The 15,863-nt window shown below is 45.1% G+C and overlaps 2 protein-coding genes across 7 annotated transcripts; both read left to right on the top strand.

Annotated features, from left to right (window-relative positions):
• The first annotated feature begins 11 nt into the window (after nucleotides 1–11).
• On the top strand, nucleotides 12–3,024 carry LOC131138071 (polyubiquitin-C). Its single transcript, XM_058086661.2, has 2 exons — nucleotides 12–179; nucleotides 622–3,024. Exon 2 carries the CDS (start codon nucleotides 629–631, stop codon nucleotides 2,912–2,914), a length of 2,286 nt encoding a protein of 761 aa, XP_057942644.2. The 5' UTR covers nucleotides 12–179; nucleotides 622–628; the 3' UTR covers nucleotides 2,915–3,024.
• A 267-nt stretch (nucleotides 3,025–3,291) lies between these two features.
• On the top strand, nucleotides 3,292–15,508 carry p2rx5 (purinergic receptor P2X, ligand-gated ion channel, 5). 6 transcript variants are annotated; one of them, XM_058086671.2, is made up of 13 exons: nucleotides 3,766–3,899; nucleotides 7,666–7,876; nucleotides 8,576–8,726; nucleotides 8,897–8,968; nucleotides 9,037–9,112; nucleotides 10,495–10,579; nucleotides 10,678–10,758; nucleotides 12,339–12,480; nucleotides 13,157–13,290; nucleotides 13,360–13,453; nucleotides 13,520–13,585; nucleotides 13,653–13,741; nucleotides 14,027–15,508. In XM_058086671.2, exons 2-13 carry the CDS (start codon nucleotides 7,746–7,748, stop codon nucleotides 14,295–14,297), a joined length of 1,392 nt encoding a protein of 463 aa, XP_057942654.2. In that variant the 5' UTR covers nucleotides 3,766–3,899; nucleotides 7,666–7,745; the 3' UTR covers nucleotides 14,298–15,508. The 6 variants fall into 6 exon arrangements, with proteins under 6 accessions (XP_078644100.1, XP_078644102.1, XP_057942654.2 ...); XM_078787976.1 differs by lacking the exon at nucleotides 7,666–7,876 and having other exon boundaries at nucleotides 3,297–3,899; XM_078787975.1 differs by having other exon boundaries at nucleotides 13,360–13,585.
• Nucleotides 15,509–15,863: the final 355 nt, after the last annotated feature.

Here is a 15,863-nt window from a genome sequence, read left to right as displayed (position 1 = left end):
GAAAGGTCGGGACTATTTTGAGTGCGGATGGATAAAGTCAGATGACGTAGCAGCCTTTGGTATATATAAGATCTGCAGCCGTTGCGGTAAAAAACATAGTACCGTCCGCCGACGACAGCAGAAGTCATATAGGAAGACGACAATAGCGGTTGAATTCTTCAATATCGCCACTCCTAATCGTAAGTAACATCATTTACTTTAGGTTATTTAATACGTTGACTCAAATAAGCTTTATCGTTTGAGGTTGTAAATGTACCCTGGCTACGTAAGCATTGGCGACTGTCTGGTTTGAATAGTGCGCATTTTGAATAAATGTATTTTTAGTAACTTTGACTGGTATAGCTAGCTATGTCGTCGTTGGCATAGCGTATGTGGGTAGTGGTTAGCTGTTGGCAATGACTCGACATTTTTAGCCTCCATTAGGGGGGAAGGCAGCTGAACAAAAGGGAGTCGACAGCCATCTCAAAATGGCGCTGTCGACTGAAATTTAACCTCTCAAAGGCTGACATGACTGAAAACGCAACCATTTACTATATAATTTTCATTGTATTCAACGCTGTGATTAAAACTAGCTTTAATTTTATTACATTATTTTCATTGTTTAATTATTTTCTTCTTCAGTCTGAACATGCAGATTTTTGTGAAGACCCTCACTGGCAAGACCATCACCCTTGAGGTTGAGCCTAGTGACACCATTGAGAATGTCAAGGCTAAGATCCAGGACAAGGAAGGCATTCCCCCAGACCAGCAGAGGCTGATCTTTGCCGGAAAGCAGCTGGAAGATGGCCGCACCCTGTCAGACTACAATATCCAAAAGGAGTCCACCCTCCATCTTGTCCTCCGTCTGAGGGGTGGCATGCAGATCTTCGTCAAGACCCTCACTGGCAAGACCATCACCCTCGAGGTTGAGCCCAGTGACACAATCGAGAACGTCAAGGCCAAGATCCAGGACAAGGAAGGCATTCCCCCAGACCAGCAGAGGCTGATCTTTGCTGGCAAGCAGCTGGAAGATGGCCGCACCCTGTCAGACTACAATATCCAAAAGGAGTCCACCCTCCATCTTGTCCTCCGTCTCAGGGGTGGCATGCAGATCTTCGTCAAGACCCTCACTGGCAAGACCATCACCCTCGAGGTTGAGCCCAGTGACACAATCGAGAACGTCAAGGCCAAGATCCAGGACAAGGAAGGCATTCCCCCAGACCAGCAGAGGCTGATCTTTGCTGGCAAGCAGCTTGAAGATGGCCGCACCCTCTCCGACTACAATATCCAGAAGGAGTCCACCCTCCATCTTGTCCTCCGTCTGAGGGGTGGCATGCAGATCTTCGTCAAGACCCTCACTGGCAAGACCATCACCCTCGAGGTTGAGCCCAGTGACACAATCGAGAATGTCAAGGCCAAGATCCAGGACAAGGAAGGCATTCCCCCAGACCAGCAGAGGCTGATCTTTGCTGGCAAGCAGCTGGAAGATGGCCGCACCCTTTCAGACTACAATATCCAGAAGGAGTCCACCCTCCATCTTGTCCTCCGTCTCAGGGGTGGCATGCAGATCTTCGTCAAGACCCTCACTGGCAAGACCATCACCCTCGAGGTTGAGCCCAGTGACACAATCGAGAATGTCAAGGCCAAGATCCAGGACAAGGAAGGCATTCCCCCAGACCAGCAGAGGCTGATCTTTGCTGGCAAGCAGCTGGAAGATGGCCGCACCCTCTCCGACTACAACATCCAGAAGGAGTCCACCCTCCATCTTGTCCTGCGTCTGAGGGGTGGCATGCAGATCTTCGTCAAGACCCTCACTGGCAAGACCATCACCCTCGAGGTTGAGCCCAGTGACACAATCGAGAACGTCAAGGCCAAGATCCAGGACAAGGAAGGCATTCCCCCAGACCAGCAGAGGCTGATCTTTGCTGGCAAGCAGCTTGAAGATGGCCGCACCCTCTCCGACTACAATATCCAGAAGGAGTCCACCCTCCATCTTGTCCTGCGTCTGAGGGGTGGCATGCAGATCTTCGTCAAGACCCTCACTGGCAAGACCATCACCCTCGAGGTTGAGCCCAGTGACACAATCGAGAACGTCAAGGCCAAGATCCAGGACAAGGAAGGCATTCCCCCAGATCAGCAGAGGCTGATCTTTGCTGGCAAGCAGCTTGAAGATGGCCGCACCCTTTCAGACTACAATATCCAGAAGGAGTCCACCCTCCATCTTGTCCTGCGTCTGAGGGGTGGCATGCAGATCTTCGTCAAGACCCTCACTGGCAAGACCATCACCCTCGAGGTTGAGCCCAGTGACACAATCGAGAACGTCAAGGCCAAGATCCAGGACAAGGAAGGCATTCCCCCAGACCAGCAGAGGCTGATCTTTGCTGGCAAGCAGCTGGAAGATGGCCGCACCCTCTCCGACTACAATATCCAGAAGGAGTCCACCCTCCATCTTGTCCTGCGTCTGAGGGGTGGCATGCAGATCTTCGTCAAGACCCTCACTGGCAAGACCATCACCCTCGAGGTTGAGCCCAGTGACACAATCGAGAATGTCAAGGCCAAGATCCAGGACAAGGAAGGCATTCCCCCAGACCAGCAGAGGCTGATCTTTGCTGGCAAGCAGCTGGAAGATGGCCGCACCCTGTCAGACTACAATATCCAGAAGGAGTCCACCCTCCATCTTGTCCTCCGTCTCAGGGGTGGCATGCAGATCTTCGTCAAGACCCTCACTGGCAAGACCATCACCCTCGAGGTTGAGCCCAGCGACACCATTGAGAACGTCAAGGCCAAGATCCAGGACAAGGAAGGCATTCCTCCAGACCAGCAGAGGCTGATCTTTGCTGGAAAGCAGCTTGAAGATGGCCGCACCCTCTCCGACTACAATATCCAGAAGGAGTCCACCCTCCATCTTGTCCTGCGTCTGAGGGGTGGCCAGTAAACCATAATGTTCTTAACCATAAGTAAAGTATTGTGCAATTTATTTGAAAAGGCATTTGCCATTATGACCAAAAGTTAGTGCACGTTGTTGGAATAAATGATTAAACTAAACATCTGGTGTCTTGTCATTATAAACTATTGCAGTGTTAACATGAATACAACAGTCTTTTCTACAAAAACACAGGATATTTTTCAGTGCTTCATCTTGTTATCGTCATGTATCTTAATTTACAACCAAACACACATCTCAATGTTAGTAAGTGCATTGAATTTTTTTTTCCAAATGTAAATGCTGCATTCTGAGTAACTGCCTGTTGTGGTCAAATATGGATCGAGTCTAACAGTATAGTGTTGGAAATTGGGCCATTGAAATGATAGTGGTACGATGCCTTTCGTATTTTGAAAGATTTAGTTGTGGTGACGTCATTAGTTGTCGACATGTTCAACTCGCCAAAAGTTATTTTGTTTCAGGTGACGCCATCAGTCCGCGACATGCTCAGCTCAAAACAAAAGCAGTCAAAACAGTCTCTTCTGTTTTATACTATAGAAAATTTAACTAGGGTCTTGGTGTTTTCATTTCGTGCACGCGCTTTTATAAAGTGAAATGTGTTTTAGCATAGATTGAAAACACATTTAACATAGCTTCCGTGTTAGCATCAATACTGAGAGCTTTTGTATTAGCATGAAACATACTTCCTCGTCCCATATGTAAGATGCGGAAAGGTAAAACTTGTAAAAGTTGCTGGAGAATAGTTTTGAACTTTAATTCCACAGGGGTACGTGTCTGACCGCCCCCTAGAGACAATGATGAAGCGTAGTGCACGGTGCTCCATCTTGCCCTGCGTATGTAAACGCCATGGGGAACTTCAAGGTCAAAATCCAAAGAAGGCCCACCTGCAGAGGCTGATCTTTGCTGGGAAGCAGCTGGAAGATGGCTGGACCCTCTCTGATTACAGCATCCACAACGGCAGCAGAGGCTATATTAGGTATGTTAGTATGTACTGTATGGATATAGAGTATGTACTGTGTATATAGACTATATAGTCTAAATGGGGACGACTTGGAGTACAGAGGACTGACACGGGACTTTGTGGATTGGTGCCAGCGGAACTGCCTCCAGATCAACACGGGGAAAACCAGAGAGCTGGTGGTGGATTTCCGCAGGCGCATCCACTCTCCTCCAACACCAGTGAACATTCAGGGAATCGACATTGAGATGGTGACATCTTACAAGTACCTGGGTGTTCATCTCAACAATAGACTGGACTGGACTCATCACACGGAAGCACTTTACAGGAAGGGCATGAGCAGACTCTATCTGCTCAGGAGACTGAGGTCTTTTGGAGTGCAAGGGGCACTCCTCAAGACGTTCTATGACTCTGTTGTGGCTTCAGCCATTTTCCAGGGAGTGGTCTGCTGGGGCAGCAGCATTTCGGCTGCGGATAGGAAGAGACTGGATAAGATCATCAGGAAGGCCAGCTCTGCACTGGGTTGCCCTCTTGACCCAGTGGAGGTGGTGGGAGAGAGGAGGATGTTGGCTAAGCTATCATCCATGTTGGAGAACGACTCCCACCCCCTGCAGGACACTTTGACAGCACTTGAGAGCTCCTTCAGCGATAGACTGCTTCACCCCAAGTGTGTGAAGGAGCGATATCGCAGGTCTTTTCTTCCTGCAGCTGTCAGGCTGTACAACCAGCACCGCTCACAATAGACTTCTACACTGCTATGTACATCTGTGTAATACTTGCTTTTAGTCAGTATAGTTACTCCAGACCCCATTCACTGTACAATATCTGATAAACCTCCATGTGCAATATTATGGGCTCTAATGCAATATACTAAGTTCTATGTGAAGTATTTTCCATAATGCCTCATATTAACTCTCTAACAAGATCTCAGTGTATAGACTGGTCATATATCTCATCTTGTTTCATATTATCTACATACTGTATTGGTATATAACTGGGAAAAACTGTTGATTTTGTTAATACTTGGGTTGTTTATATTGTTTATTTTTCTATATTGTGTATTTTGTACTGCTTAACTGACTCTGTACTCTTGCTGCTGTGCAATACAAATTTCCCCACTGAGGGACGAATAAAGGCATATCTTAATCTTAATCTTAATCTTAAATACAGACTATAATATAATATAGTCTGTATATACTTTACGTATATAGAGGATATAGACTATGTACTCTGTCTATAAAGTATATAGAGTATATAAAGTATGCACTGCATATATGATCAATTCCCATACATGTTTCCCCTTGTTGCTATGGCAGCAGTTGCATGAATGAAAAAAAAAAATGTCAGCATCCTAAATTGACTTAGATGGTGATTGTATGTATGTATGATATGTTCACAGTCACAGGATTTTTTTAAAATGTTTTTTTAATGATCATGATTTTTTTATTGTGTCATGTTTTATTTATGTGGTGATTTGACTTAAAATTATTATTTCAATTAGAATTATTAAACTGTAGATTTGTGGCAATGTCACCAAATATAGAATACATTGGAGGAAAATACATAGTTTCACCAAACGTCATTGTCAACATTGAAAGAGCCCTTTCTAAAATTAACAAATAGTGTCGTTTCACAAATACTACACATAAATATAATGTATTTATTTAATATTATGTTAATGTATTTAAATTCCATGAATGTATTTTTAATGTATTTTGGTAATACATGGAGCACAATTCTTTTTAAATATACAGTGAAGAAAATAAGTATTTGAACACCCTGCTATTTTGCTATTTCTCCCACTTAGAAATCATGGAGGGGTCTGAAATTTTCATCGTAGGTGCATGTCCACTGTGAGAGAGATAAACTAAAAAGAAAAATCCAGAAATCACAATGCATGATTTTTTAACAATTTATTTGTGTGATACAGCTGCAAATAAGTATTTGAACACCTGTGTATCATCTAGAATTCTGACCCTGAAAGACCTGTTAGTCTGCCCATTAGAAGTCCACCTGCACTCCATGTATCATCCTGAATCAGATGCACCTGTTTGAGGTCGTTAGCTGCATAAAGACACCTGTCCACCCCATACAATCAGTAAGACTTTAACTTGTAACATGGCGAAGACCAAAGAGCTGTCCAAAGACACCAGAGACAAAATTGTACACCTCCACAAGGCTGGAAAGGGCTACGGAGCAATTACCAAGCAGCTTGGTGAAAAAAGGTCCACTGTTGGAGCTATCATTAGAAAATGGAAGAAGCTAAACATGACGGTCAATCTCAATCGGAGTGGAGCCCCATGCAAGATATCACCTCGTGGGGTCTCAATGATTCTAAGAAAGGTGAGGAATCAGCCCAGAACTACACGACAGGACTTGGTCAATGACCTGAAAAGAGCTGGGACCACCGTTTCCAAGGTTACTGTAGGTAATACACTAAGACGTCATGATGTGAAATCATGCATGGCACGAAAGGTTCCCCTGCTTAAACCAGCACATGTCAAGGCCCGTCTTAAGTTTGCATATGACCATTTGGATGATACAGAGGAGTCATGGGAGAAAGTTTTATGGTCAGATGAGACCAAAATAGAACTTTTTGGTCATAATTCCAATAAGCGTGTTTGGAGGAAGAAGAATGAAGAGTACAATCCGAAGAACACCATCCCTACTGTGAAGCATGGGGGTGGTAGCATCATGCTTTGGGGGTGTTTTTCTGCACATGGGACAGGACGAGTGCACTGCATTAAAGAGAGGATGACTGGGGCCGTGTATTGTGAGATTTTGGGGAACAACCTCCTTCCCTCTGTCAGAGCATTGAAGATGGGTCGTGGCTGGGTCTTCCAACACGACAACGACCCGAAGCACACAGCCAGGAAAACCAAGGAGTGGCTCCGTAAGAAGCATATCAAGGTTCTAGCATGGCCCAGCCAGTCTCCAGACCTGAACCCAATCGAAAATCTTTGGAGGGAGCTCAAACTCCGTGTTTCTCAGCGACAGCCCAGAAACCTGACTGATCTAGAGAAGATCTGTGTGGAGGAGTGGGCCAAGATCCCTCCTGCAGTGTGTGCAAACCTGGTGAAAAACTACAGGAAACGTTTGACCTCTGTAATAGCAAACAAAGGCTACTGTACCAAATATTAACATTCATTTTCTCAGGTGTTCAAATACTTATTTGCAGCTGTATCACACAAATAAATTGTTAAAAAATCATGCATTGTGATTTCTGGATTTTTCTTTTTAGTTTATCTCTCTCACAGTGGACATGCACCTACGATGAAAATTTCAGACCCCTCCATGATTTCTAAGTGGGAGAAATAGCAAAATAGCAGGGTGTTCAAATACTTATTTTCTTCACTGTATTTGTTCATTCATTCATTCATTTTTTACCGCTTAATATATGTATTTAACAAATAGATATGCACGATAAATATGATGTCATTGTGCTATTTAACAAATTACCCTGCCAGAGTAGCCACCCCTTAGACACGGCCCTGCTGGTGTCTTCCTTTAAAGACGGTATTGAAGTGAAGGGTCCTTTAAATACAGTATTGAAGTGAAGGGCCCTTTAAAGACAGTATTGAAGTGAAGGGCCCTTTAAAGACAGTATTGAAGTGAAGGACCCTTTAAATACAGTATTGAAGTGAAGGGCCCTTTAAATACAGTATTGAAGTGAAGGGTCCTTTAAAGACCGTATTGAAGCGAAGGGTAAAGTTGAGTCCAATCCGGCTGAGGAGGAGCGGAGAGGAAAACGAATCGATGTTATCGATGTTGACGTCGCCTTCAGGCATGTCGGAGGAGCATGCGGGGTGTGAGCGGTCCTGACGAGTGGACCAGCTGAGGGGACGGGGACACTCCGCTGACAACATGGCCGGCTGGGGCACCTTCTTCGTTTCTCTCCTCAACTACAAGACGGAGAAGTATGTGATCGCAGAGAACCGGAGAATCGGAATATTGTTTCGAATCTACCAGCTGGCCGTCCTGGGCTACATCATCGGGTGAGGAGCTGTGCGTGTTGTTGTAGCACTTTGCAGAAAGTAACCTTGTCCAAAGTGATTCATTAAGTTAAAAATAGAGGTCCGCTCCCGTGGCTTTACTCGGTTAAAGCGACAGAACCTCTTGTCCTTTCTTTGTGACTTTATGTCAACTTCTCAAACGGAGATATCTAGCGACACCGGTAAGACCCCATGCTGTGTGACGTCACACCGGAGCCATGATGAAATTGTAGCAGGTGACACACGTTAAGGCAGTGGTGTCCAAAGGGCGGCTCGGGGCCATTTGACCGCCGCAGCTTGTTTTTTGTTGGCCCCCGGGGCTTTGTAGAAATATAATCAATTCATTATTGATGAGATTTGTTATTAGATTAGAATATATATGGACCTTGGCTGGAGTGGGTTTAGCACCTTTAATGTGCAAAATTGAGAGTTGGACATTATGGGACATCCCTATGTATTAAATTTTAATTTATATCAATCCAATAAATAGAGTGAAATAATTGAATTAATTTGTGATTTTGCCATTAATTTGTCGATCATGATAATAATCCAAATACTCAGGTCGTTCATGAATCACACACTAAATGACAATATCCATGGACAATTTGTCCATCACCTCATGGCTCAGCGGCTGGGGCAGCATCGGAGTAACGTGGCGTCAGGCCCCCATGTGTACCGATGACATCTCGTGTCTTGTGTCAGGTGGGTGTTTGTGATGAAGAAGGGCTACCAGGAGAGAGAGGAGGCCATCCAGTCATCCGTCATCACCAAGCTCAAAGGCGTCACGCTGACCAACAGCTCAGAGAGTGGCGTTCACCTGTGGAGTGCGGAGGACTACGTCATTCCGCCAAGTGTACGTCAAAGCCTTCCCTTGCATCACCCCCCCCCCCCCCCCCCATTGGACCCTGTCAAGAGCTATTGTGCCTTGGCGGAGGTCATTAGCAGCGGCCTGGCTGGTATCGATTGTCTCCACAGTGTCATTAATTTAACCTTTTACTTGTAAATGCTAATTTTATTGTGCAGGGCGAGCAGGTTTTTTTCGTGGTCACAAATTACATTGAGACCCCCCATCAGAGGCTGGGCTTCTGTGCCGAGGTGAGTGAGGTCACGTGGTATCCATCTTGGAAAATAGATGAGTTCACTTTTCCCTTGGTTTCTGGTAGAGTGTCAAGGTGCCGCACGGCCGATGTCTCGCCGATGATGACTGCATGGAGGGGGAGACTGTTACAGCCGGCCATGGTGATTAGCGTTTAGCTTTCTCCCATGCTTCATGTTAGTTTTTACGTCATGTTAGTTTTTACTTCATGTTAGCTTTCTTCCATACTTCATGTTAGCTTTTACTTCATGTTAGCTTTTACGTCATGTTAGCTTTCTTCCATACTTCATCTTAGCTTTCTTCCATACTTTAGGTTAGCTTTTACTTCATGTTAGCTTTCTTCCATACTTCATCTTAGCTTTCTTCCATACTTCCGGTTAGCTTTTACCTCATGTTCGCTTTCTTCCATACTTCATGTTAGCTTTTACTTCATGTTAGCTTTCTTCCATACTTCATTTTAGCTTTTACTTCATGTTAATTTTCTTCCATAATTTATGTTAGCTTTTACTTCATGTTAGCTTTTACTTTCTTAGCTTTCTTCCATACTTCATGTTAGTTTTTACTTCATGTTAGGTTTTACTTCATGTTAGCTTTCTTCCATACTTCATGTTAGCTTTTACTTCATGTTAACTTTCTTCCATAATTTATGTTAGCTTTTACTTCATGTTAGCTTTTACTTTATGTTAGCTTTCTTCCATACTTCATGTTAGCTTTTACTTCATTTTAGCTTTTACTTTATGTTAGCTTTCTTCCATACTTCATGTTAGTTTTTACTTCATGTTAGCTTTCTTCCATACGTCATGTTAGCTATACGTCATGTTAGCTTTCGTCCATACTTCATGTTAGCTTTCTTCCATACGTCATGTTAGCTATACGTCATGTTAGCTTTCTTCCATACTTAATGTTAGCTTTCTTCCATACGTCATGTTAGCTATACGTCATGTTAGCTTTCGTCCATACTTCATGTTAGCTTTCTTCCATACGTCATGTTAGCTATACGTCATGTTAGCTTTCTTCCATACTTAATGTTAGCTTTCTTCCATACGTCATGTTAGCTATACGTCATGTTAGCTTTCGTCCATACTTCATGTTAGCTTTCTTCCATACGTCATGTTAGCTATACGTCATGTTAGCTTTCGTCCATACTTCATGTTAGCTTTCTTCCATACGTCATGTTAGCTATACGTCATGTTAGCTTTCGTCCATACTTCATGTTAGCTTTCTTCCATACGTCATGTTAGCTATACGTCATGTTAGCTTTCTTCCATACGTCATGTTAGCTATACATCATGTTAGCTTTCGTCCATACTTCATGTTAGCTTTCTTCCATACGTCATGTTAGCTATACGTCATGTTAGCTTTCTTCCATACGTTATGTTAGCGAGGGCCCTCCAACTATAGCTAACGAAACATCTTCCATGGTGTTCTCCATTTTCATCTTAGTATATATTTCATATATTTATTTTTAAAAATCAAAAGTTCCATCTTCGTACTCCATGACTTAGCATGTCTTCTCTGTTGTCAGGAATTCAAACTGGTTTGTGTGTAAACAGCACTGGGACCTGCCAGATTCACGCCTGGTGTCCCGTGGAGTACGGCAAGAGACCCGCGTGAGTACCAGTAGCGTGGGGGCCTTCCCATTCCCTGCTTCCCTGCTTTTTTGTCCCGGAAGAATGTGCCTGGTGTCACCTTCTGTTCTTCTCCCCAGAGAGCCTTTACTCAGCGAAGCTGAAAACTTCACCATTTACATCAAGAATTTCATCAGGTTCCCAAAGTTTGAATTCTCCAAGTAAGTATCAGTGGGTGCTGACGGACCTTCATTCCACAGATGAGCCGCTGAGCTGAGACGGACACCCTGGAAATAGCCGTAGCCCGGAGAAAGCTTTCTATTAATACGGCCTGCGTGTGTGCGTTGGACTGGGCTCAGCGAGACGTAGAAACAGATGAAACAGGTCGTCTCAGATGTCCTTGACAGCCTGACAGGTGGCACATGAGACGGGATCCCCGGGTCTCTTTCAAGTGCTGAAAGATGGGTGGCTCCGTCCGGATACCGGACGGCATCGACCGCATCGTGGCGGTGGAATCAGGCAGACATCTTGTGTCTGTTGCATGAAGCAGACATCTTGTGTCCGTTGCCTCCATGGGCTCTGGTTTTTAAAGTCAGGGATCTAATTGGTGCTGGAAATTCAATACTCTTCTCGTGTGTTTAAAACGAGAGCAGCGACGCTAATGGAATGGCTGCAGCTCAATGACACCCTGGACTTTACACGCCTGTGTGTGTGTGTGTGTGTGTGTGTGTGTGTGTGTGTCGTAAAAAGCTTTTTCCAGCCACACAGCATTTAGGTCCAAACTGTACATACGTATAGACTACATAGTAATAGTAACTCTTTTAGCATGTGTTGTGTTATTATTGTAGGCCTTTCTCTGTTATCATGTTATGTTATATTATAGTATGTTATGTTATATTATAGTATGTTATGTTATAGTATATTCATTCATTCATTCATTTTCTACCGCTTATCCTCACAAGGGTCACGGGGGTGCTGGAGCCTATCCCAGCTGTCTTCGGGCAAGAGGCGGGGTATACCCTGTTATAGTTATGTTATGTTATATTATAGTATGTTATATTACAGTATTTTGTTATTGTATGTTATGTTATAGTATGTTGTGTTATAGTATGTTATGTTATGTTATAGTATGTCATGTTATAGTATGTTGTCTTATATAATAGTATGTTATATTATAGTATTTTATGTTATAGTACGTTGTCTTATATAATAGTATGTTATGTTATAGTATTTTATTTTATGTTATGTTATTCATTCATTCATTTTCAACCGCTTATCCTCACAAGGGTCACGGGGGTGCTGGAGCCTATCCCAGCTGTCTTCATTTGGAGTATGTTGTGTTATATTATAGTATGTCATCTCTTGTGCTATTATATTATCACATAATATGTTATCTCTTTATGTCATGTTATGTTGTATCATGGCCGCACGGTGGACAAGTGGTTAGCACGTAGGCCTCACAGTCAGGAGATCAGGTAGACCTGGGTTGGATTCTGCGTGGCTTTTCTCCGGGTACTTCCCTTCCCTCCCACATTCCAAAAACATGTTAGCTTCATTGGCGACTCCAAATTGTCCATAGGTATGAATGTGGGTCTATATGTGGCCTGTGATTGGCTGGCCACCAGTCCAGCGTGGACCCAAGTCAGCTGGGATAGGCTCCAGCATCCTCCCACCTTAGTGAGGATAAGCGGTATAGAAAATGGATCAATACTGTAACGTTACATTTGTGGCGTGTTGTGATATTTTATGCCGTTATGTTTTGTTCTATAATATTTGGTTCTGCTTGTCTTCACCTCACCAGGTCCAACGTTCTTGACAGCACTGATGACAGTTACTTGAAGACATGCTCCTACGATCCCGTCACCCATCCTTACTGTCCCATCTTCCGCCTGGGAGATCTGGTCAGATGGAGCGGACATGACTTCCAGGACATGGCTGCCAAGGTAGAGCTTCTTTGGCCTTTTGTCAAGGTCATGACCAGTCTGTTTCAACGTTCTATCAGATGTTCTCCAACCCAGCCACATTGGCAGTTCAAGTGCTGGAAAGTCCAGTCTGATGCCTTGAAAATACGTGAGCGCTTCCGTCATTCTGGATGAAAATGTGTCAGGACAACACATTTCCCGTCCAATCAGGTTTAAGAGCAAACACCAGAACACAAAAGAACACTTCGGAGTATTTTAGAGTATTTTACGTGCAAGTAGGGATGGCTGATATTGGCTTCTTTCATGATACTCGCCAACTTAAAACCTCCGATATCAGCCGATACTGATACTGACATGTAACCAATGTAAATCTGAATTGTGATATCCACTGATATCACATTTTAGACTCATATCGGGCCAATAATTGGACATACTTACTCGTGAGGACTCAAACATGTGAAGACTCGACCGGTCTTGAGACGTGACTTGGACTTGGACTCCTGACTTGGACTCCTGACTCCTGACTTGAGACGAATGACTTCCAGAGCACCGGAACACCGACTCCATCCCTACGTGACTTATGAGGACCCCAAATTGTCCAAGCTATGACTCGGACATGACGACTCGGACTTGCCCCTCTGTACTTCGGACTTGGCTGGAGACATGAGATGAGTGACTGGAGACTGGTTTCTTTCAGGGCGGCTCCGTGGGCATTCTGATTGAGTGGTACTGTGACTTGGATAAGGACTCGTCCAGGTGTAACCCGGAGTACAGCTTCACCCGTCTGGACATGAACCTCAACAACTCTGTTACATCGGGGTACAACTTCAGGTGCGTCCTCCCACTACGGCTTTTTCCGTGTTGGTTCTCGATCAACCGTGTCACATTCCCGCCTCGCAGGTACGCCAGGTACTTCAAGGATGAAAACGGGGAGACCTTTCGTACTCTGTACAAAGTGTACGGGATTCGCTTTGACATCATGATCAACGGCCAGGTAACAGCCCCCGTTTGGGGACCGTGTCGGGCACAGGATTCCAGTCTTAGTCGCTTTGCTTTGCAGGCTGGGAAATTCAATATTGTTCCCACCATCATCGCCATCGGCTCTGGCGTTGCTCTGCTGGGAATCGTGAGTCATTGAAGTATCCCATTGCACCACAATTGATGTTTGAAAATCAAGCTATTTGTCCTTGCAGGGGGCCTTCGTCTGCGATATGATACTCCTGTACATGATGAACACCAGCTCCTTCTATCGGGAAAGGAAGTTTGAAATCATCAACTTCAAGTAGGACACAAGCGCTTGTCTTCTTCTTGTAACTGTAACGGAAAAAGTTACGTTGTTATTTGTCAAGAAAATAATTGCTCTGAGAGGCGTCACACAGTGATAGGACGGGAGAGAAGGTAATATTTATAAAAGGTTTCGGCATATCTTGCATCATTTTTCACCCCATGTGGCCCGTGCTGGAAAAGGTTGGGTCATCGCCGACTTGGCGTATTGAATGTGGATTTAAAGATGGAGTTGGAGGTTGCATCGTTTCATCTACTACCGGGTCTCTGTTTCACCCAACAGGAAAGAACGGACCAAAGACAAGGTGGGGAAGCCGGGACACCGGGAGAGGAAGTCCAGGAAATCAGCAGCAGAGGAAGGCGGCGCCAACTCCAACAAGAAGCCCGAGGATATTGAAGGCATCGTGGGATCGTCCGGCAACGTGGAGAAGAAATCCCCTGAGGACAAGCGGGGTCCCACCATTCCACGGAACACAGGCCAGCGCTACACGTCCGTCCTCTCGGCCCAGGGAGTCGAACCAAAGCATCACATCACATTCTCTTCACACAACTGACAAGCGAGCCACAGCGGGGGTCTCGCTCAGTTGGCTTGCAAAAGTGGATTTGCCCGGACTGAAGAGCGGTCGGTCCGCACAGATGCACGTGGGCAGGACGGCGATGCACTCGCACGCAGGAAATGACGCCAAGTTCATAACTGCCATAACTTTCTTTTGTGACTGACTCAAGAACGGGGGGGGGGGCCCCCACATCTTAGGACCCACCTGTCCCATTAAAGGCTATTTTAACTCCAGTGGAACCTGCGTTGGCATACGCGTGGGTCAGCGTGTTTTTCAGTTAACGTCAACGCAAAACAAAGCATGTCAAAGGAAAAAGAATGAAAATGACAAAAGAAAAATGATGGCAAAACAGGAAGGTGGTGTCCCAGTTGATGTGGCTGCCATGCTGCGTCTTTGGCAACCATCATGTCTTAGTAATCCAAGTTTCTCAGAATGTGACTTCTACCTGAATTGACTTTGCTGCATGCTTTGGAGAAATCGGGATACTTGGGGAACCTGAAGCGGTGTCCTCTACCTCACATTATTTTATGTGGACATAAAACGGGAGTCCCAAAGGGGTCATTTCTCCGAAAGCCTGCTTATGTCGACACGTGTGTTGGTGTTGTTAACTTCCTTATTGTGGTGAAGATGCATGAAACAACAGCAACGTAACGTCCGCCTTGTTACACAGCATTAAAAGCTTTTATTTGTCAATAAGTTAGAAGAGAAATTCCAATGTAAAAACCATCACTAACCATCCTCCAAAGGCTCCCGGTTCTTCGCCGGCCAATAAAAAGCATCTTCTCCAGCTTTTGTTTTTTTCCATTTCCAACTCATTTCTGGTGTTTTTGGCTTCGGAGGTCCATGTTTTCATCGTCCACGAGCTTTTCTTCATGCGTTCCAAAGCCATCAGTCGCTCAGTCCTTCTTGGCCTGCTTGTCCCTGCGCTTCTGCCTCATGTCGGACATGATTCCGAGCAGGGACATCAGGATGGGCAAACATATGGGCAGGAAGAGCGGGATGTAGATGGCAAAACTCTGGTCGTCCGGGAAGTAGAGGAGGTGGAGCAGCGACGGGTCAAAGAAGGCCCTCTCGGACGCCAAGATGGCCGAGGTTCCCGGCCTCCAGCACGGCCAGGGCCAGCTGCAGCGATGAGACGGCGCTGGTTAAGCTAATGTCCCATATTTTCCCTAAGTGAAGCTTTTCCAAGCATCCAATATGGCTGCATGGAGGCATTCAGATGATGCATTCAAAGACATGTGATAAGTAGTATTCTACACCGATCACCAGGTGTCAGTAGTGTAGCGGTGCAAATGTATCCAAGGTGGGGTGGGGTCAGGGTCAGGATTCAGCAGACTGAAGGTTATCTCATGACCTAAGAAGATAAATAGATGATGCGTGAAGGACAAACAAAGACATTAAAAGGTGAGGGAGCCTCTGCTGTCAGCTTCGCTCTGTCGGCTTCTGAGGCCGAAATGCACTCTGGGCTTCTCTCGGCTTCCGAGGGCCAAGGTGCGTGATGCTTCATGACCACTAGATGTCAGACTTGCAATTTCCCAATTCTCGACCAGACTTCTTTTCAAA

This window comes from Doryrhamphus excisus, linkage group LG21 (genome assembly GCF_037039965.1).
Source record: "Doryrhamphus excisus strain RoL-2023G ecotype Guam linkage group LG21, RoL_Dexc_Guam_v1.1, whole genome shotgun sequence".
In the NCBI taxonomy this organism is placed as follows: domain Eukaryota; kingdom Metazoa; phylum Chordata; class Actinopteri; order Syngnathiformes; family Syngnathidae; genus Doryrhamphus; species Doryrhamphus excisus.
This window is presented reverse-complemented; position numbering and strand designations above follow the sequence as displayed.